General features: G+C 44.9%; 2 protein-coding genes across 3 annotated transcripts in view; one reads left to right on the top strand and one right to left on the bottom strand.

Annotated features, from left to right (window-relative positions):
• The first annotated feature begins 115 nt into the window (after positions 1-115).
• NKIRAS1 (NFKB inhibitor interacting Ras like 1) lies at positions 116-21628 on the top strand. Its single transcript, XM_041003875.1, is given in 11 exon segments — positions 116-120; positions 2702-2759; positions 2762-2795; positions 11651-11702; positions 11704-11822; positions 11825-11859; positions 14369-14624; positions 15390-15710; positions 17062-17182; positions 18619-18716; positions 21166-21628. Coding segments are annotated over 8 exon segments (603 nt in total). The 3' UTR covers positions 15434-15710; positions 17062-17182; positions 18619-18716; positions 21166-21628.
• UBE2E1 (ubiquitin conjugating enzyme E2 E1) overlaps positions 16183-22488 on the bottom strand; it is a 57277-nt gene continuing 50971 nt past the window's right edge. For both annotated transcript variants that reach the window (XM_040963591.1, XM_040963597.1), the window contains 3 exons: positions 19146-19278; positions 17843-17990; positions 16183-16967 (listed from right to left, as the gene is read on the bottom strand). In XM_040963591.1, coding sequence (XP_040819525.1) covers positions 16870-16967; positions 17843-17990; positions 19146-19278 — 379 coding nt within the window. In that variant the 3' untranslated portion in view covers positions 16183-16869. The remainder of the gene's footprint in view (positions 16968-17842; positions 17991-19145; positions 19279-22488) is intronic.

Below are 22488 nucleotides of genomic sequence, written 5' to 3'. Positions count from 1 at the left end.
TAAAAAAAAACAGTTTTACTCATAAAAATAAGTGAACAGAAGCACTGACAGCTTGGGGAAGCTGTGTCTGACAGCTCTTTAGAGAATGTTGACAAAGCTCAGTGTTTTTCGAAGGATGGCGTGAGTCATGTATTTCTTCAGCAGCTTTATTGATTATCCTGGAAAGCAAAGCAGATTGCATTTAAGCCGGCATTGGGCTTGCCTGTTAAGCACATTGGCTTAGTCATTTACATCATATGAGGTTTATTGATCACGGATCAAATTTAGTTGTCCAACAGTTTCTTAGAGTAGGGGCTGTGACAGAAGTAAATAGTCACAGTGCTCGTTATGCTAACCCCAGTATTGATGAATTTTCTGGATAACCAGTTCCATGACAGTGTTGGAAGGAGACTAAAAGTCGCCCATTGACACTGAGCGCCTTAAGCTCCAGGAACTAGACTCGAGGCCAGGCTGCTACAATGCTCAAATGACCTTTGTGTGTTTGAAAGGACATTAGGTGTGTGTCTTATATTTTGGAATTATGAAATACTATGCTCAGAAACCAGGTTTTAGTAGTTTTTACAAAGTCCAGTGTATGTAAGCATGAGCCAATGATGCATCTATATGTAGCATTTCCTATAATATGTATCAGTATCGTGTAAGTTTGTGTTACATTAGATATTAATTTTTTCAAGAGTTCAGTTTATAAGTTTTACTTATAAAAAGTGAATACATTTCACATACTCCATAATACAGATTTAGAAATGCAGTGATGCCTCGTCTCACTCCCTCATCTCCCCCTTTTTTTCCGCCCTAATTTTACAATGGCATATTTTCTTTTTTTTTTAACTACATTTTTTGAAAGATTTATTTTTATTATTTTTTATTGGAAAGGCGGATATACAGAGAGGAGAGACAGAGAGGAAGATCTTCCGTCCGATGATTCACTCCCCAAGTGAGCGCAACGGGTCGATACTATGCCGATCCGAAGCCAGGAGCCTCTTCAGGGTCTCCCACGCGGGTGCAGGGTCCCAAGGCTTTGGGCTGTCCTCAACTGCTTTCCCAGGCCACAGGCAGGGAGCTGGAAGGGAAGCGGGGCTGCTGGGATTAGAACCGGCGCCCATATGGGATCCCGGGCGTGCAAGGTGAGGACTTAACCACTTGCGCCACCGCGCCGGGCCCAGCAATGGCATATTTTCATTTGACTTGGCTTAACTCTTTGTAGCAAATAGAAGAAGAAAAAACCCTACTGTTCTCAGGAATGGAGAGAGGCTGTAACCAGTAGTTAAATCCCAGGATGTTAATTTCATAACAATTACATTCTTTTGTATTTATTAGTTATCACAGATCTGGGAAAATGGGATTTTTATTTATTTATTTATTGGAAAGTCAGATAGATATACAGAGAGGAGGAGAGACAGAGAGGAAGATCTCCCATCCGATGATTCACTCCCCAAGTGAGCGCAACGGCTGGTGCTATGCCGATCCAAAGCCAGGATCCAGGAACTTCTTCCAGGTCTCCCACACAGGTGCAGGGTCCCAAAGCTTTGGGCCGTCCTCGACTGCTTTCCCAGGCCACAAGCAGGGAGCTGGATGGGAAGTGGAGTTGCCGGGATTAGAACCGGCACCCATATGGGATCCCGGCAGTTCAAGGCGAGGACTTTAGCCACTAGGCCACGCTGCTGGGCCCGAAAATACATATTTTGAAAACGAATCTAAGGAAAGTTCACTTGTAGCTTACTGTTTGCAGAATGTATAAGGCAGCAGTGTTGCACAAGGACACAGGTGTCTGCTGTTCGGTCCCATTCAAGTCCATGAGCATCCCCGGTGATGCAGTGCTTATTTGGGTTTTCTTGTTGGAGCTGTTTCTGACAGACTTGTGCTGTCCTGTTTAGCCAGGGTCATTGTATTAAACCAGCACCCATATAGGATCCCGGTGTGTTCAAGGCGAGGACTTTTAGCCCCTACGCTACTGCACCAGGCCCTCTAAATTGTCCTTTTAAAAGATTGATTTATTGAAAGAATTAGAGGGAAAAGATCACTCCCCATATCATGATAACAAGCCTCAGAGCTGGGCTAGTCTGCAGCCAGGAGCCAAGAGCTTCCGCTGGGTCTGCCACCTGGGAGCAGGATTCCCAAGGACATGAGCTGTCCTCTGCTACTTTCCCAGACCATCAGGGAGCTGGATAGGAAGTGGCACAACTGGGACATGATCCAGGACCCATCTGGAATGTAGATGCCATAGGTGGAGGGTTAGTGTGCTGCTTCCCACACTGGCCTCTAGTTACGCTGTTTTGTTTTGTTTTGTTTAAATATTTGAAAGTTTCCTCTGTGTATTACAGCTGAGATTTAAATATGAAAAAAGGTTGATGTCAGTGGTATACAGTTTAGGGGTACCTGTTTGGCACAACAGGACACCATTTGGAACACCCATATCCTAAATTTTACTGTGTGGGTTCTAATCCTGGTGCTGCTTCTGATCCCAGCTTCTTGCTGGCACACTCCAAATACTAGCTCAAGAAGTTGGGTCCAGATTCTTGGGTTGGGTTCGGGATCCTGACTTGGGTCTGGTCCAGTCCAAATATTGCAGGTGTTTATGGAGCAGAGCGGCAGAAGGCAGATGTTCCTGCATCTCTGTGGCTTTGTCCTTCTGCTTTTCAAGTAAAATAGCACACACGGTTTAAAGAACCTCCATCCTCTCTACAGCGATCTAAGAGAACAGGGGAAAGAGATGCAAGGTTGTGGTTTGCGGATTGTAATCTGGGAGAAAAGCTACAATTTTTTGGAGCAGCTTCTCAATGGGAACAATATTGTAGGTAAGGTCATTTCCTCTAGGTTCTCTCAAGGCTCTGGGAAGTTGCTAGAGCTTTTTTGTCAGTTAAACTCAACTGAAGATGCATAATGAGATACAAAAATGAGGTGTAATTCAGAGGGGTTGAAGGTTAGAAAAGAAGTTAGCAGAAACTCAGAAGAAAAGGAAGGAGAAAAAGATAGCTTCATGTTGTTGCAATCCAACAATGTTTGCTGTAAGTTAGAACAGATACAACAAGAATGACTGTGTGTGCAAACATGCATGTGTGTGTTGTATGCATGCAGTTCCTGTGTGTTAACAGAATGGCTCTAGGAGTCGTAGAACCACTGACTTAGATTATGGTGAATGGTCTTGCTTCAAACGTGACTTTCCAGTACCGCTGTTTACAGTATAGAAATAGAGAAAAAAAAAAAAAGCCCTGCTATTTGGTGTATTATGACCTAATTTTGAGAACTAGACTATGTCCATGTATCCATTCTTGGAGCCCAGTAGTTATTTGTGAAATAGCATCGTTGGCTCCAAGGTCACAGTTTGACAAGGAAGTCGGACATTCTGAGTTAGAATGAAATGGCCTTCACATGTTACCCCTGTACCTTGAGACAGATTGCTTTAACAGTTTTGATGAGCCCTGCTTCTTTTTGGCTTCCCAAAGTAATATTTAGCATTTTTGTTCGGTACTTTTGTTTGTGATTATTATTACGCCTATACCACAAGTTCTTAAGCTATTTGATAGGAGAATCCCTTTACCCTCTTTAAACAGTTCTTATGTATTTGGTTAGAGCTTTTGATAATTTGCTTTATTGGAAATTAAAACAGAAGCTTTAAAACTTACTTCAAAGCAACAGTGACAAACTTACTGCATGCTAAAAGTCATATTTTTATGAGGAAATAATTATACTTTCAAAATACAGTATTAGTGAGAAACTTGATATTGATTTACATTTTTAAAAATTCAGTGTCCAGACTAACTGAAAATAGCTACGTCATGTGTAATTGCCTTGTTTTTATTCTGTAGTGATACATTGTTTTAGTTGAAATATATGAAGACAATCCAATTCACACAGATATATTGTTGGAAAAACTATAAGGAGTGGCCCGGCGCAGTAGCCTAGTAGAGTTCTCACCTTGCATGCACCAGGATCCCATGTAGGTACCTGTTTGTGTCCTGACTGCTCCACTTCCCATCCAGCCCCCTTCTTGTGTCCTGGGAAAGCAGTCGAGGACCCTGCACCCATGTGGGATACCCAGAGGAAGCTCCTGGCTTCTGGCTTCAGATTGGCTCAGTCCTGGCTATTGCAGCCACTTGGGGAGTGAGCCAGCAGATGGGAGATCTTTCTGTATCTCCTTTTCTCTGTCAGTCTGTGTTTCTGGTCAAAAATAATAATTAAAAAAAAAAGATCTTAAAAGATACGAAGAGTGCTTTGAAACTTGTTCGGACAATTGTGAATATTTTTCTTTGGTATTCCATTGGAATTCAGTAAACAGTGGTTGCTTAAAGATTATGACCATGTGAAATCTGAAACTCTATCCATGAGTGTTTTATTCTGTTACATTTGGATTTTGCCCATCTGCCGTGCACTTTAAATGGGTCTTCTGCCCAACCATGTGTTTGAACATCATGAATTGTTCATTATGAAAATATTGGTAAGCAGGTCTTTCAAATAATGTTAATATCACCACCAGTCTCATTAGCATTGGAAAGCTACCAAAATTCATAATAATGAATACAATGCTAATTTTTGGTTAAACACCCAAGACTTATCATTGACAACAAATGCTGTTATTTTTCAGAAATGATAGTCCACTTTTATTGATGTTTGAAAAAAATTCAAAAACCCTGAATAGCCATTGCTTTCCTGTTTTTCCTTTTTTAAAAATTTATTTTTTACTTAGGTGAAAGGCAAAGTGACAGGTCTTCGTTTTGTCATAGCTAATGTGAGTTGCACTGCTATAAGCATGGAGGTATGGATAACTCTTATGCCTATTTCATTTCATTTGGATAAACTCCCAGGAGCGGGCTGGTGGATTGGATGTTGGATCTGTTTGTGTATCTGAGGAATCTCCATTCTGTCTTTCATGATAACTGTGAAGGTTCACATTACCACCAACGGGCTAGGGTGCCTTTCGCCCACAGCCTCACTAACAGTTACTGTTTTCTGATTTCTATATGATAGTGGTTTTCACTGATGTCAGGTAGAACCTCATTGTGGTTGTTGTTTGCATTTAATCCCCTGATGGCTACAGAGTCTAAGAATTTTTTTGTGTATCTATTAAATTCCATGTCTATTTGAATGTCATCTTTTGAAAAAATACCTGGGCCCAGTGCAATAGTCTAGTGGCTAAATTCTTGCCTTGTATCTACCAGGATCCCATATGGGCACCAGTTTGTATCCTGGCAGCTCCACTTCCCATGCAGATCCCAGCTTGTGGCCTGGGAAAGCAACAGAGAATGGCGTCCATGTGGGAGACCCGGAACAAACTCCTGGCACCTGGTTTTGGATTGGCTCAGCTCTGGCCGTTACAACTGCTTGGGGAGTAAACCAGTAGGTGGAAGATCTTTCTGTGTCTCCTCTTCTCTGTGTATCTGCCTTTCCAATAAGAATTATATGTATATAATTGATTGTGTATGTGTGGGTTCATTTCTGTGATTTCTGTTTTGGTCCATTGATCTTCATGTCTGTTTTTGTGCCAGTAGCAGAATATTTTGATTATGTCATTTGTATCTATGTCTGATGTTGTGATACTTCCAATGTTTTTGTTCTTGTTTATTTTTATTGGAAAGTCAGATACACAGAGAAGAGGAGAGACAGAGAGGAAGGTCTTCTGTCCTCTGGTTCATTCCACAAGGGACCACAATGACTGGAGGTGAGCCATTCCGAAGCCAGGAGCCAGGAGCTCTTGTGGGTCTCCCAAGTGGGTACAGGGTCCCAAGACTTTGGGCTGTCGTCAGCTGCCTTCCCAGGCCACAAGCAGGGAGCTGGATGGGAAGTAGGGCTACCAGGATGAGAACTGGCACCCATATGAAATCCTAGTGCGTATTAGACAAGGACTTTAGCCGCTAGGCTACTGCACCAGGTCCACGCAGATTTTCTCTATAAAGTGTGTTGATTACAGATCTGTGGGCAATCTTTTCTGTTCTTGTTCAGTGCCTGGTGACCTGGGATGATGGCTGGGCATTTGTACCGCTCCTTTCAGTGAGTCCCAGCCTTGTGCTCCCATGCTGTGCTCACTCCATGGCTTTCACAGCTGGTGCCACCCCAGCCACCTCCCTTCATCTAGGGTGCTCCTGGCTGTTGGCAGCACCGCAGCCTGCTCAGGCTCGCTGCAGCTCTTGGCTCCCGGAGCACCTAGGGCTGGGGAGGCAGCAGCTGTCTTTAAGCTGTGTCATTCTCACATCATTGTTATTCCTGTTTCATGCCCAGTTCTCTCTTTGCTCTACAATCTAGACTAGTTCAATGCAGAATATGGACTGACTTTCTTGCCAGAACCTGCTAGAATCTAGGTCAAGGGCCAACCTAGACTGTTGTTTGATAGAGCCCGCAAGATCCTAAGTCAGTGGTAATTTCCTGGTTGGACCAGTTATACACATTCATGGCATCAGATTACGGGAAGTCCCCTGGAGAGAGTGGGGTGTGAGTTCTCCCTGACCTTGGCACGTGGCTAGGTTGCCATTTCTGCAGGTGCTCTGACACCCCAGTGTGGGCTCCACCCTCAAGTGGTGCCCCCCCCCGGGTAAGGGGGTTTGGTATACACACTCCACGTCATTCCTGTACCTGTCTGCAGGGGTTTTTGCTGCTGTCTTGGCTCAAGGACTTGGCTTACTGTTCTCTGCTGCTTTCCAGGCCATAAGCAGGAAGTTGGACTGCACCTGGAGCAGTGAGCGCTAGAGCAGGCACCTATAGTAGATGCTGGTGTGACACGGGGTCTAGCCGGTTGAGCCTCTGCTTCACCCCCAAGGGTTTGGGGTCCTGGTTACTGAATATATGGAAGCTTTTGCAGGTTCTCCTTTTTGTTCCCAGTTGAGGTTTGAGTGTCCCCTTCACAACTAATGTTAAAATTAAGTGCCAGGGGGCCCGGCAGCATAGCCTAGTGGCTAAATCATCACCTTGAACTGCAGGGATCCCATATGGGCACTGGTTCTAATCCCAGTAGCTCCATTTTCCATCCAGCTCCCTGCTTGTGGCCTGGGAAAACAGTCAAGGATGGCCCAAAGCCTTGGAAGCTGCACCTCTGTGAGAGACCTGGAAGAAGCTCCTAGCTTCTGGCTTTGGATCGGCTCAGCTCCAGCTATTGTGGCCGCCTGGGGAGTAAATCATCGGACAAAAGATCTTCCTCTCTGTCTCTCCTCCTCTCTGTATATCTGACTTTCCAATAAATAAATAAATCTTTAAAAAAAATTAAGTGACAGGATCTCGTGTGGATACTGGTTCATATCCCGGCTTCTCCACTTCCCTTCTAGCTCTCTGCTTGTTGCCTGAGAAAATGGTAGAGTCGGTAGAGTATGACCCAGAGCCTTGGGACCCTGCATCCATGTGGGAGATCTGGAAGAAGTGCCTGGCTCCTGGCTTCAGATAAGCTCAGCTCTGGTCATTGCAGCTGCTTGAGGAGCGAGTCAGCAGACAGATCTTTCTGTGCCTCCTCTTCTCTGCCTTTCGAAGATAAATACATAAATCTTTTTTTTTTTTAAATTAGTCCTCAGTGCAATAATGTTAAGATGTGTGGTGTTTGGGAGGTGATTAAGTTGTGGGAGTTGTGCCCCTGTTAATAGGATTAGCACCCTTACAAAGGAGTTTGCAGTCGCCAGGAGCAGTTGAAGGGAGCAGTCTGCTGGCCTCCCCACCTCTCGGTGTGTGAGGGTATTTGACTCTGCCAGGAAGGCAGCACCAAAGTGTTATCTTGGAATTGAGTCCACAGCTGACACCAAATTCTGCCGCCACCTTGGACTCCAGAACCGAGAAGTTCTGTCATTTACAGATGACCTGGGTCGCAGTGTTTTTATTGTGGCAGCACAGATGGACAATGAAGCATGTTCTGAAATTTCAGAATTACAGTGTTGTGTCCTAAAAAGGGCTGTTTTCATCCTTTGTATAGAAAGTCAGAGGGTCCTCTCTCTCTCTCATTTTGCTTGAAAGTCAGAGAGATCGAGTGAGTGCTGTGTGTTCCCCAGTGTCCACAGTGGCCAGAGTTCTGGAGCCAGGAGCTCCTCCGGGTCTCTCTCGGGTGCAGTCGCAGGATGCTGGGTGGGAAGTGGAGCAGGTGAGACGTGAACTCGTGCCCATATGGGATGTCAGGAGGTGCAGGCAGAGGCTTAGCGTGATAAGCCACTTTGCCAGTCATTGGGCCCTTTCGACACCTCAATGCCTGTTGGCTGATTCTGGATTATTTAACTCATGATCATGTCTCTGTTTTCTTTTCCTGCGACTCTTTTTGGATGTGGGACGTCATGAATCAGCCCTCTCTCGTCTCAGTGCTTTCGTCTCGCTTCTTGTGAGATTTCCTCATTTTGTTTTCCTGCCCTTCTGTTTTTTTAATCCATTAATCTACTGCCCTTCTAGAGTTATTCTCTCTTATCTCTTCATATACTACCAGGAAGTGTGTTCTGCTTTGTGTTTGTGTAGTTTCTGCTGAGATGTTCTCTTAAAAAGTTTTCTAAGACTTTATTTGTATTGGAAAGTCAGATATACTGAGAGGAGAGAAAGATCTTCCATTCACTGATTAACTCCCCAAGTGGTCCTAACGGCCAGAGCTAAACCAATCCAAAGCCAGGAGTCAGAAGCTTGTTCCATGTCTCACACTTGGGTGTAAGGTCTCAAGGCTGTCCTCAGTTGCTTTTACCAGGCCACAAGCAGGGAGCTAGAAGGGAAATAGAGCAGCCAGAACACAAACCAGTGCACATGTGAGATCCTGGCACCTGCAAGGTGAGGACTTTAGCCACTAGGCAGCAGGCCCACTCTCAAAAAATTTTCAATGTACTTTTATTGGAAGGTAGAGAAGGCAGATCTACCACCCACTGGTTTACTTCTCAAATGATTTAAACAACTGGGGCTAAATTAGCCTGAAGCCAGGTTTACTGGAACCCTACCTGACCTTCTTAGGGGAGCTAAGAGGCTCAGGGCTAAGAAGAAACTGGAATTGGATGCAGACCCAGGCTTGAACCAGGGACTCTGAGATGGGTATCCCAAGAAGTGTCTTACCTGTCATGGCCAACACCCAGCCTGCTCTCAGGGGCTTGGCCTCTTGTTTTGCTCAGGTGTCTGGTAAATTAAGAACAGATTGAGAAGCTAATTGGGAGCTGTAAGCATAGGACAGGGCTCCAGCATTGAGTGTCGCTGAGAGGAGCTGGCCGGGGCATTTGTTGAGAAGCCTGCATTTAGGACTTCGTCGCTGCACGGGGATAAAGGCGTGCCTGCCTGCCAGGGTTTTGTGAGCAGAGAACTGAGGGAATGCAGCACTCTGTGTGTAGGCATGCACGTGCTCACCAGCTGTTACTGCGGGGTCACAATCCTTGCTGGGGAGAGAAGAGAGGGGAGACGTCCGCTGACGTGTGGAGGAGCCGACAGCCAAGGGTCTACTCTTACAGGGCGGGGTGGGGTCAGGTCACCACACTGGGTTTTGGTGGCTAGAACATAAGGAAAGTCTTAGTATTTTTTGCTTTTAAATTCCTTGTAAATCAAATCCCCAAACGTTTGTCTTACTAGAATAGCCTTGAATTTCTTCCAGGCTTAATTTAATGACAAGATGACACACTCACACGTAATCAGATTTGAGAATAATCTTCCTTGACTAAACACTGAACACATCATATAAAGAGGTATGCTAGTGAAAGTAAGTCTTTGGTTTCTCATGATCCAATCTATATATTATGATGTGATTATCCTTTCAAATCTAATACTTAAGGACATGTCATGAAAGGCATCCAGAACAGATCATTCCATAGTATCTAGATTGCTTAGGATTGTAACAGTGTGATTTTGCTTTGGGTTTAGTATGCTCCCCATATGACTTTGCCTGTGGATATAGCTCAGATTTAGATATGAAGGAGGTTACTGGGACCATAGCACATCTATCTACCTTGTATGCTTCTGCACTGCTCATTAAAATTTAAAGTGCTAGTTTTCTTAATTCCTTTGTCAACAAAGGATTATTGAATAGTTGCTGTGCACACAGAATGGTTTCTTTCGGTCAAGGCGTTTAAAGTAGTTGCACAAATGAACCAAGTGATTGTAAAATGTAGTTTTGAAAGATCCCGGGCAGGAAGGGAACTGATGGTGGCCATGTGACAGAGCAGTGAAGATCCTGCCGGAGATGTTCAGACGCCTGGGTTTGAGCCCTGGCTTTGCTTCTAGTTAATGTGCACCCTAGGAGGCAGTTCAAGTGCTTGGATCCATGGATTGTGAGTCTTCAGTTCCTGCTCTCAGCTTGGCCCAAGCTGTGGCAGACATTTGGGGATTGAATCAGTGGGTGGGAGGTGGCTCTCTGCCTTTCAGATAATTTTTTTTTTAACCACGGTGACTAAAAATGAGACATGAGGTATGAACTCACTCATTTAGCAAATGTTGACTGAGCATCTTCTGTGTCTGTCAGTCAGTCTGTTAGTCCTTATATCTGCATAGATGGAATGCAGTCCTGGCTTTCAAGTTGGAGAGGGAGAGCTGTGAGAAGACTGGAGTATAAATGGCACAGCCTGTACAAGGCACAGCAGCAGCAGGGCCCACACAGTGCACCTTTCAGTAGCATTTGAAGGACGTGTTTGCTAGGTGCGCCCTGAACTGCTGCATAAGTTTAGACAGTGAGCCAAGGGGAATGGAGGGCGATGACTGCCTGGCAGCTTCAGCAGTGCAGCGGCCGGTGTAACTGTCCTGCTTCCTTGTCCAGGCAGGACTCTGAGGAGTGATGCAGGAAGGACCGAGGACAAGGGAAAGGGTGGGGAGGGAGGACAAGAGGGGTTAGCGTGAAGTGCTCGCAGGACATTCACAGCAAGTGCCAACATGGTGCTCAAACCTAGACTGGATTTGTATCTTTAGTTGCTTCATTTGGTTCTGGAAATATGGGTTGTTCTGTATATTTCTTCCAGATTCTGTTCTTGGCTATGATAGAGGGAAAGAAAAGCTTTCCTTTTTAAAGCAAGCACCCTTTAGTTCTGTAATCTAGATGTTAATTTCTATTACAGTTATTTTAAAAGAATGTAATAATAAATCAGATTGCCAAATTTGTTACTGCTTTTATTTTTATGACAAAAGAATGTTTTTAAAAGCATTTTGGGGGCTGGCAGGCTAATCCTCTGCCTTGCAACACTGGCATCCCACAGTGCACTAGTTCGTGTCCCAGCTGCTCTGCTTTTGATCCAGCTCCCTGCTTATGACCTGGGAAAGCAGAAGAGGATCCCTCAAGTCCTTGGGTTCTAATCCCAGGGTCCTCACTTTTTATCCAGCTTGGGAAAGTAGTTGAGGATGGCTCATAGCCTTGGGACCCTGCACCCACATGAGAGACCCGGAGAAGCTCCTGGCTCCTGACTTCGGCTCAGCTCCAGCCATTGTGGCCAGTTGGGGAGTGAGCCAGCCAATGGAAGATCTCTTTCTCTCTGTCTCTCTTTCCCTTTGCAAATCTGCCTTTTAAATAAGATTAAATAAACCTTAAAAAAGTTTTGTTCATTTAGTATTTTAGTATTAATAATAGTATTATTGTCCTTGGCTGTGATAGAGGAAATATAGTATTAATAATAGCCATAAGAATTTGGTAAAATGGAAATGTGATTATTGTGGGTGGTAAATAAGAAACCCAGAAAGCCAACTTCTGAAGAGGAGCAAAATACTAAACAACACAGGCTCACCCCAAAAGGATGCCTTCTTAAAATTCCAGGGATGGAAGCCTGTGAAACAATGGAAGAAGTGCGCAGGCTTCCGTGGGAACATTCAGGGAGTGAAGGAGCAGTTACACCTGTGTGACACCACAGGCCTCCAGGGAGGCGTGGAGCTGCCCAGGCATTGTTTTTCATTTGCTGATGGCTTTATTCTTATGTACAGTGTCAAGAGTGGAGCTTCTAAAGAAAGTTCAAAGACAAAAAGGAAGTAGGTATGATGTTTAAAACGTGACATTAGGACTTAGAATACTATCTAAATTATATCCTGGACTTTGGGTTGTTTCACTGTTTAAAAACTATTAAATTGTATTCTCTATTTATCACTATAACATTTTAAAATATTTTTATTGGAAAGGCAGATTTACAGAGAGAAGAAAAGACAAAGATCTTCCAGCTGCTGGTTCACGCCCCAAATGACTGCATCAGCTGGAACTGAGCTGATATGAAGCCGGGAGCCAGGAGCTTCTTTCAGATCTCCTATGAGTATAGGAGTCCAAGAACTTGAGGGATCCTCTGCTGCTTCCCCAGGCCTATGTGGGGAGGTGGATCAGAAGTAGGGCAGCACGGACATGAACCAGTGTCCATATGGGATGCCGGTGGTGTGGGGCGGTGGATTGCACTGTGCCACTGTGCTGGTCCCTCCTGCATCATCATGTTTGCTCTAAGATGCTGTTGGTCTCATTGCATAAGGGGTGCTGTATTTCTATTTCATCGTCCAAGTACTTTTAAAAAAAATTTTTAAAAATGGTTTAATTTTTATTTGAAAGTCAGACATACAGAAAGGAAGAGAGACAGAAAGGAAGATCTTCCATCCACTGGTTTACTTCCCCAAGCAGCCACTGCTAACACTGCCATGTTTCTGTCCGTGGCTTCCTGTGTACCAGGCACTGTGCTTAAAGAGTTCACTTCAGTCTTCACAGGAGCCACATTGAGGGAGGTGGCATTGCTTGTTTATAGAAACAGAATCTTAGGCTTGCATAAGTCACAAGATCACAGAGGTAGCAGAGAGAAGTAGTGGGTCCATTACTTATGTCCAAAGCTGGTAGGAGTTAAACAGGATTTGAACCCACTTCATGTATTAATTTCTCTTCGCCCACAAGCAATTCTGCAACCAAATCATATCCATTCTGTCTTCACAGACTTATTTTCAAAATTTATTTGAAAGACAGTAGGAAGAGGGGAGGAAGGGAAGGGAGAGGGAGAGAAAAAGGAAGGGAGGGAAGACAGAGTGAAAGAGTCGGAGAGGGATGGGGGGGAGAACATATGCCTCTTATTCACCGAATGGCTGCAACAGCTAGGGCCGGAAGATGTTGCAGCCAGGAGCCGGGAGTTTTATGTGAGTTCTCCGTGTGGGTACAGGAGCTCAAGCACTTGGGCCATCTGCTGCTGGTTTCTCGGGAGCATTCATGGGGAGCTGGATCAAAAATGGAGCAGTCAGGCCTGGTGTGATGATAGCTTAGTAGCTAAATCCTTGCCTTTCATCCACCATAAACCATATGGGCACTGGTTTATGCCCTGGCTGCTCTGCTTCCCACCCAGCTCCCTGCTCCTGGTCTGGGACAGTAGTAGAGGATGGCCCAAAGTCTTGGGAACCTGCACCTGAGTGGGAGACCTGGAAGAAGCTCCCAGCTTCAGATAGGCTCAGCAAAGCCATAAGGAGTGAACCAGTGGACAGAGGGTCTTTCTCTCTGTAAATCTGCCTCTCCAATAACTAATCTTAAGAAATGGAACAGTCAGGATTTCAGTTGGTGCCCATATGGGATACTGGTATCTCAGAGAGCGGCTTTACGCAGTATACCACAACACCAGCCCTACTTCACAGTTACCTTTTTGTTGTCATCGTCACCATTCTATTTTGTCTGGCTACTGTAGTGACTGTCACTTTTTAAAATCGTTTTTTGAAAGGCAGCATTAGAGGGAACCAGCAGACAGTTAATTTGCTGGTTTACTCCCTAAATATTTGCAACAACTGGGACTTGGCCAGGCAGGAAACAGGAGCAGGAGGAGCAGGTGTTAAGTTTATGTAATTGGGGAAGGGGAGGAGGCGAAGTCAGGGAGCACAGATGGAGATGAAAGTTTGGTGACACAAGAACTTGAGGGCATAGCTCCTGCTGGAAGAGAGGCCAAGCACTGGGCACCAACCACCCAGAGGCCCCTCTTTGATCTTGCCCTGGAGGGTACATGCAGCCAGCCTTGGCTTAAAGGCCGCTAGAGGCATGGCAGCACCAGCTTGTCCCCTTGGGTTTCTCCTCAGGAGCTCTCTGACAACTCTGTCCCCATCCCAGTCCTTAAACATTCCCATTGGTCTGTGCCTATACGTTCAACACATATTTAACAGGCATTTTTCTAGAACTGGGAATTATGTGAACACCGAAATGTTTATATATTTATGGAGCTTAGTCTTTAGAGGATCCAGAAGTTTCAGTGCCAGGAGTTTGATTTCTGAAGTCCTAAGGCCTCAATCACAGCTCCCCCAGAATCATTGCTCTTATCTTAGGTGTTAATTGCCCAAGACTCTCCATTCACCACTGTTAGTACAGCACATGCAATTTTCACAGTAATGTGTTGGGGGAAGAGAGTCTGTCTCTTATTCCAGTGCCATCTGAAAACCCGTTTTGTGCAGCAGTTTGAGAACCAGCTTCCTCATTCCTCGATTTTGCATAGGAACTGTGGTTGGCAAAATGCCAGTGGGATGTTTTCCATCCATTTCTCCTCAGGTAGCAGTAGTTGTTAAGAAACAAGATCTACTGGAGCAGAGACAAGTGGATGCTGAGGTGGCACAGCAGTCGGCCAAACGCAACAAAGTGAGCCCGTGGGAGGGGACTGCCACGGACCACAGGACACTTGCTGAATCCTGCAGGCTGCCGGCCAGCAAGCTCTCCCAGCCCCAAAGTCAGGCTTTCCTCGGGGTGGAACAACAGAGGCAACTTGTAAGAACCACAAGTCACCAGTCCCCTGGTAATCTGCCAGTAGGTAAGTGTCCTTCCTTCCAAGTCTGTGAGACTGACATGTAAAACAGGTTATTGGCATGCATTTGTGGTCCCTGGGAAACCCCTGGGGAAATAATGTAATACATTTTAGGTTATGATTAACTTAGTCAAAATAAGTTTATTATTGCCCGATCCAGAATTTTCTTTCTTGATTTATAAAACTTGTCTCTGAAGCCAGCACCTGTTACATCTATTGCCTTGTCAAAACAAAAAAGTCTGAGTAGTATGCAAATACACTAATTCCTATCCAACCCTGTTTCAGAAGCTGCCAAACTCCTGTGTGGCTTCATAAAAAAAAAAAAAAAAAAAAAGATTTATTTAAAAGGTGGAGGGACAGAGATGGGTAGTTCACCTGCTGACTCACTCCCCAAATGGCTGCAGCAGCCGGGAGTCAGGTCTGTGACATAGATGGCGGGCACCCAAACACTTGTACTGTTCTTCTTAAGCAGGTGGCGGAGGGGTGGATGGGGGATGCGGGCACTGCCGGCAGTTTGCCGCAACGCGGCTCCCTCTGTGGACTTCTTAGTTCAGTCACACTTTGTTTCTCAAAAGTTCATCAGTCATGTGTTGTCCAGGAATATAAAAATCAGAGTTTGTGTATCAGAATTGGACCAGCAGCGGTGAACAATCTGGGTGTCCAAGTTACATTTTATCTCCTCATTTAGTGTTACTTAGATTATGGCTAGCATGACTTGGCGGCGGTACATAGTCTGAAACAGTTCATCACGGTGTCTACTTCCTTTTTCAGACCCCTTTGTAAACCAGAAGGCGAAACTTCTTGCTTCCTCTTAAGATGGCTAACCGCCTCACAGCATCAAGATGCCATTTTCCAGAAGAAAACGCTACAGTCCTTGAAGATTTTACTAATACCCTAACAACATGGCTAACTGCAGCAAGTTGACAAAATAACACAAAAGGAAACAAGTTACTTAGTGGTTTCAGATGCAGACGTGGTTAACTATTTGCTGTAACTGTAAAATCTGAAATAACGATGTGTGAAAACAACTGCAGTGCTTTGGGAGGCCCCAGTGCGTGAGTGACAGCCAGGAGCTGCTGCGTGTGCAAGATGGTGAGTCAGGTACTGTGTCATTCCTTAAGCTTTCTCAGCACAAACACCTTTATTTTGGTCAGAAAGTCATCAGTCAGTGATGAAGGCACACTCCTGCCTCCTCTACTCATCTTTTACAGTGTGGTGTTCTCCCACTGGGCCCGTCTTAGACCTGTGTTGGTGCCCTGGCTAGGCTTCTCTGGGAGAGACCCAGCAGCGCCCTGCCGACTGGAGGGAGCCTTCGATACCAGCAGACTGTCCTCTGAGGTGATGCCCACCTGCCTGTCCTTGTGACGGAACCCACTTCCCACATACTTGCTTCCACTAAGTTAGAAAATGGGTTTAAAAAGATGCAGTAGACTTGGTCTCTGAAAACTTCAGTCAGGCAACCTTCTCTAAGACATCAACATTTACTCTGTTGTACAAACCTAAGTAAGCGATACCTACTTAAATATCGTTAGATGTAAAATACAAGCCCGGCAGCATCAGGTGGTGGTTTTAATATCGTTTATTAGCACAGTAACAAACAAGGACTTAAGTAGTCCACAACATAAACCAATCCACTGAGAAACTTCTAGCCACGCTTTACAGTAACAGCTTAAGGTATTTCACTACAGGTTTTCCTAAGTCCTGATTCAAACTTTTAATCTTTTCACAAAGTAGATTGGCATATAAAATAAAATACATTAACTACTCATTTCCTATATGATGTCTTATAGCCACATGTCCATTTTATATATATGAGATGACAGTCTCTAAAAACTCTGTTAAATATCAATATTCTGTTCCAAGAAGAGGAAAGAAATTCCAATTTTTTTTAAAAACAAAAACATATGAGACCATAGAGGGACTTTACATCAATGGCCATGGGTGTAACCTGCACAAAATTAAGCTGTTTTACAGACTACCAGCAACCAAACCCAAATGTCTAGATGTACATTCTTTTCTACATCTCGGCTAATACTGCAGAACTAATGACAATTTTAAAAGTCGCTATTACCAATTCTGTCTACTGTAGCAAGATACCTTAAGTTACAACAAAATCTTAGGAAATAAGACTGAATAATATCTGTTATAGAAATACCCTACTCTTTACCAACTCCCACCCTCCCCTACCCCTTCAAAATCATAAGCAGCTCTCTCTCGTGACAGACGAATAACGTAAGAATGAAAGCCCAGTTCATGTAGCGTATCTCTTGGTCCACTGTCGGGCCATCCGGTCATGCTCTGCTCTGTTGGTCATGTACTGAGTGGCAATGCTGCCCACCAGAGGGTCGGCTGCAAGAGAAAAATGTGCATTACTTTGAAGAAAACCTAGCCGTGCACGGCCAAGTGCAATGCCACTGCACTGCCAGCCTGGTCTTCCTTCCAGACTTGACAGGACACCGCATGGAAGGGGAAGGAGGCGTCCCCAGGCGGACACCTGAGCTCTAGTACCGGTCCGACTGTTTCCTGGTTGATTCCGTTACTCTCTCAGCCACCACCATCACCCAGTAAGTTTCTCTGCTCTTAATGTGAGAGGTTGGGCTCAGCACAAACCGGAATGTTCAAATTCCCGACTACTGTGTGTCGGCTGCATTCCCAGCACCCGAGTCCTGCGGCAGTGGTGGCAGTGTGAACTGGACTGGTTCTCTGGCAGGGCACACCATTTAGCTAGAAAGCCAGGCTGCCACCGCAAAACCTAGTTCTCAATTAAGAATAGTGTTTCTTTGGAATTTACAAGCTTTACATTTATACTGGGAATCTAGGAAAAACTTTTTGGAAGGGAAACCTCAATTCAGTACCCACTGAATATTTCAGCAAAGAAATTCTATTTCAAAATCGAGTTCTTCCTCAGACATCGGGTCTGGGGCGATTTCTGAGCGGGGAGGTTAGAACAGCTGCTGGCAGGTGGAAGCATGCACATGGCACTGGCTTAAGAGAACTGTGTGGGGACAACAGCAGGAGGGAGCATGTGTGAAAATGTTGGCTACCCTGTTCCTAGAACACACTGCCTGATGGGAGACTCACTACCTATGCCAAATCATGGGCAGGACTTAAATAGAATTTTTATCTGAAAGGCAAATTCATTTTTGTAATTTGAAACTCTTATTTGCTGTGGAAAGCAAGTATTTTTCAGATGCGGAAAAACAAATGAGGCTTATTAACCTTACCAGGATTACAGTCTGTAAGAAGCGAGCAGATGGAGAGGAGGACTTTAGAAATGGTCAGTGCTGGACTCCAATTATCTTTCAATATGTCCAAGCAAATAACTCCTTGGCTGTTAATATTACAATGGTAGATTCTTGTCCGAAATGTAACCTTAAAAAGAAAGAAAGGTAGTCCAACAAGATGCAACAACTTGTCACTAAATTTTCAAATGACTGAAGAGTTAACACTGATTCGAAACCACTGCTCAGTGGGGCAGGTGGCACTGTCGCCTGGGATGCCTGTCCTGGAGTGCCTGGCTCTAGTCTGGCCCCTTGGCTTCCTACGACACACGCCACCCACGTCAGAGGCCAGAGGGAGTTTGATTCCTGGCTCAGGCAGGCCAAAAAAGCCCAGGCTGCATTGCAAATTTAGGAAACAGACCAACAGATGAAGATCTGTCTCAAAGTAAAAAATAACACGTTTTAAAGTGCTCATAGATTCTATCAGGAATTGCCAATTCCACTGTAAGAGTAATGTCTGTTGACAAAGTTCAATACCCTCCCAAGTTCATTTTAAGCAAGTTTAATGTTTTAAGCGCGAGCATTTTGAAGTATGAACAGCTAATTGTTTGCTGACCTCTTGTGTTAGCTGATGGTACTGCACTACCTCAAACTAACATTACAATATAAAATCTTGAGTACACAGGTAACAAGTACTTCAGGACAAACAAAATGCTTAGCATACAGTAGCTTCACAAAGCGCTGCACAAGATCTGAGCCATCTTTTTGTTTTATTCCAGCTCCTGCAAACATACTGTTCACCCAAACCCAGAATTTACACAATGGAGCAAGTAGGAGAGGCCAAGTGACAACGCCCAGAGCTTGGCCGTTAGACTAGGTAAGTCGGTAAGGGGAGTGCCTGCATGCACTCCCTGGCTCCTGACTGGAGCTTCCTGCTGATGCAAACCTTGGGAGGCAGTGCTGATGGCTGAGGCGACCGCGCCATTGCCACCCACATGGAGACCTGAGTTCAGTAGCTAGCCTCAGCACACCCTGGGCCGTTAACACTGGCGTCTGGGAGGGACCATTTAGGGGAAGACTCCTCTTTCTCCCCAGTTCTGTGTAATTCTGCCCTTTCACTTTTTAAAGGAGTTGCTAGGACTAGAGCTGATACTTCTGTATGGGATGTGGGCAACCCCAGGTGGTAGCTTAACCCACTGGGCCACAAAGCCTTCCCCCAATCCAGTTTTGAGCTTAAAAATTAAACCCTCCATTAGTCTCTTTCATGGGAATTTATGAATTTGAACATAGATGGCGCGTTCCTTACCTTTGGAGGCTTGAAGGGATATTCTGGTGTAAAGGTGATATCAAGGAAGAAGACACCACCCTCATACACAGATCCCGGAGGCCCCAGAATGGTCGACCGCCACTCATAGATGTTGTCGCCTTTGGGCCCAGCGCTGCGGAAGAGCACGTCAGCAGTTAGATGGAGGCATCTCCCACCTTCCACACCCCGTGACAACTGTAGATTCAACTGCAGAAAACAACGTCCCTGGCACAAGTGATTCTAACCTTTGTTAGCTCCTAAAGGAGGATGTTGCTCAATTCTCAAATGTCTCCTTGCCCCTAAGAAAATGTAATGCTTCGTGGAAGTATTTTACAACTGATCCAGCAATTGCAACCACCAGCACATGCATACGCTGATTGGGGCGACGGTCTGGGACGGACCTTGGTACTGGCAAGCACACGCAAGAATCTGGTCTGGCAAGCACTTCAGGTGAAGTTTCTTTGGGAATCCCCCCAAACTGCTGAACCCCAACCATGAAGAGAATTGCAGGTTCCATGGTTTGACCATGGACTGCATGTGTCAAAGCTGAGCCTCCTCAGTGGCTCAGAGCAGTGGACAAAATATCCAGGTGCTCATGGAGGATAGGGCAGTACACTGGAGCTTGCATGAAACACCTGGTACCACAACAAAGGACAGAACAAATTGATCAACTATCCCAGCCAAGTGCTGGCAGTGAAAATCTCGGCAAGTGGAGACGCAAAGGTGGACTATGTCAGCCAGTGGATTCTGGAATGGCGAGATTGGCAGCAATTCCAGAATTGTTGAACTACCAAAACCACTTGAGCACTGCTTTTGGAGTATGCCCATACTGGGGACTCTAGGATGGTTGGAAGGGTGGGTGTGGCTTCTCCCTTTGTCTCTCCCCTTCCAAGTACAGGAAGGAAAAAAGAATGTGGAAACAATGGTCTTACCCACTTTGCTGTAGACCTTGACCCTGTGAACCCTCATCAACCACGTCAAGATCATCAAAATAAGAGTATTTTACAAAAAAAATCTTAGCACAGTGACAAATGACAATAATTTTAAACAAAGCAGCTGCATTTTTCTGACTCACTGGCTAGCTGTCTTTCTCCATCTGTATCTCAATATTCTTGCCCTTAATAAAGACTACAATAAATGGAGATGATTTTTTTTTTACTTGATAAACCAGTAAACTATGCTGGGTGGGAAAAGGAGAATCAAGTATCTGATAACAAGTTATTAAATTTTCATTCAGTATACAGTCTTACTAGGTTCTCTATTATAGTTGAGACACTAGCACCTACAATACTTGGTTACACCATAATCTGACCACAGAACCCTCCAGAGTATTAAAGATTTTTATGTCAAAGGAAGACGGACAGACCTGGGGTTCCATTCTGCTAGTTCACTCCTCACTTGCTCCCCAGCCTAGAGCCAAGTCAAAGCCAGGAGCTGCAAAGTCAATCTAGAGCTCCACATATGCGGGGGGGAGGGGGGGACGACACTCAAGTACTCTCCTCCACCTACTGCTTCCCCATACTGTCACGCCCAACTCCACGATGCCAAGAGACTAACCTAAAAAAACACAACAGACCAACAGTGAGGTTAGTTTAACTGCAGAGGTCACACCCGTGTAGGCCGACTTCTGCCAGAGTTGTGGTGTTCTACATAAAGCCGCTGCCTCAGGTGCCACCATCCCATGTGGGTTCTAGTCCTGGCTGCTCCACTTCTAATCCAGCTCCCTGCTGATGGGTCTGGGAAGGCAAAAGACAACGGTCCTCAACTCTTTAGGTCACTGCCATCTACGTGGGAATCCAGATGGAGTTTCTGGCTTCTACCTTCTTCAGCTTGGCCCAGCCCTGCTGTTGTGGTTATCTGGGAAGTGAATCAGCAGCTTGAAGCTCTCTAACTTTCACATTATTACATAAATCATTGATTTAACAGTGTGTCAATACAAGCAGATTTTGTGGACTGTACAGAAAACAGGTGGTCCCCAAATTCCATCGTGCATTAATCTATGTCTTCTGTGTGCTTGCAGGCTCCCTTGACATTTCAGAAAAGATGTAGAGACTTAGGGAAGCCAAACAACTACGCAGCACAAACAATTATTTCACAGCAACAAAAATACTACATTTCTGCAAAACTTCAGGTAGGTTGTAAGACAATAAACAATGTGACATGAAATTGCATGGTGAAATAATCAAACAGATTGAATATTCAAGAACAGAGACCTGGAGAGACTCAACAATGGAGCAGGGTGGGGTGGTCCTGTAGCCCGAAGGCCACAAGAGTTACAATCCCAAGGTCTGAGAATACCCTCTGGAAGATCATGCAGTACAAGTTTTAACGAATGTTCTAGTTCTTGGGTATCTTGCGTATATATGGACTGTAACTTATATGACAAGTTTATATCTGTTAAATGTTTGTGCTTAAATACATGTATTAACTCTATTATTAAAAAATAAAGGCAACATGGAATAATTTTTAAAATACCACACATAAATGCCTAAATAAAGAGCTTGAGAAATTCACTCAGCACTGGGTGAGTTCATGTAGCTTTTTATGTGCATTAATTATAGAGAAATACAACACTGGTACCCCATTTTTGCCTTTTTTCCCCTTGCAAAGTTGGGCTATGCTGATCTAGAAAGTGGGCAGCCGAGCACGGGGGGGGGGGGGGCTGGGGGCATCAGTGCTGCTCTGAAAGGTAGCATTAGCAGAACTGGGAATGCTGAAGGCTTTGCCAGAAATGTTCAGAAAGTCTGGCCAAGCACTCACCTGTTACATGTTTCTGTGGCATCACGTTAAAACTTTCCTGTAAAGAGCCCTTGCTTACACTAACACAATACCCTGGTTCTTATGTATTTTAGGCCTTTCTCTAGCTGCTCTCGGCAGCGACAGCTAAGGCAGATGAGCAGTACACTGGGCGTGGGTCTGCAGTCAGCAGCAGGAATGAAGAGGGGCTGGGGCACAGTGGGCCAGCATGATCCAACAGGAGCAGAGGCTTAGGGCTCCATCTATTCCAAGTCCATATCTACCATTTGCAAATTCCAAGCAATTCCTGATATAGGATGCCACTGGAGTTGGGGAAGCCAGCAACAGAACAGGTGAGAAAGTGAGTGACAACACCAAGTCCTATCTAATAACTCCCCAATTTGTTATCATCTAGTACCCCTATACTTTACAAAATGTTTAAAGGAAGAAATCCACAATCAAATCTACATTCCCTATAACAAGCACAGTACTCAAAAACCCATTCTTGATTTTACTCTTTCCTAAAGCTGACAGATTAGCTACAAAAGCAATCTGCCAGGGAAGTCCTTGTCACCACCCACGTGATCTTCCAATAGAACAGGGAGTG

The sequence above is a fragment of the Ochotona curzoniae genome, unplaced genomic scaffold, assembly GCF_017591425.1.
Source record: "Ochotona curzoniae isolate NIBS_2020 unplaced genomic scaffold, NIBS_Ocur_1.0 contig_1302, whole genome shotgun sequence".
NCBI classification, from domain to species: domain Eukaryota; kingdom Metazoa; phylum Chordata; class Mammalia; order Lagomorpha; family Ochotonidae; genus Ochotona; species Ochotona curzoniae.
The sequence above is the reverse complement of the archived record's forward strand: the minus strand, read 5'-3'. Positions and strand labels throughout refer to the sequence as shown.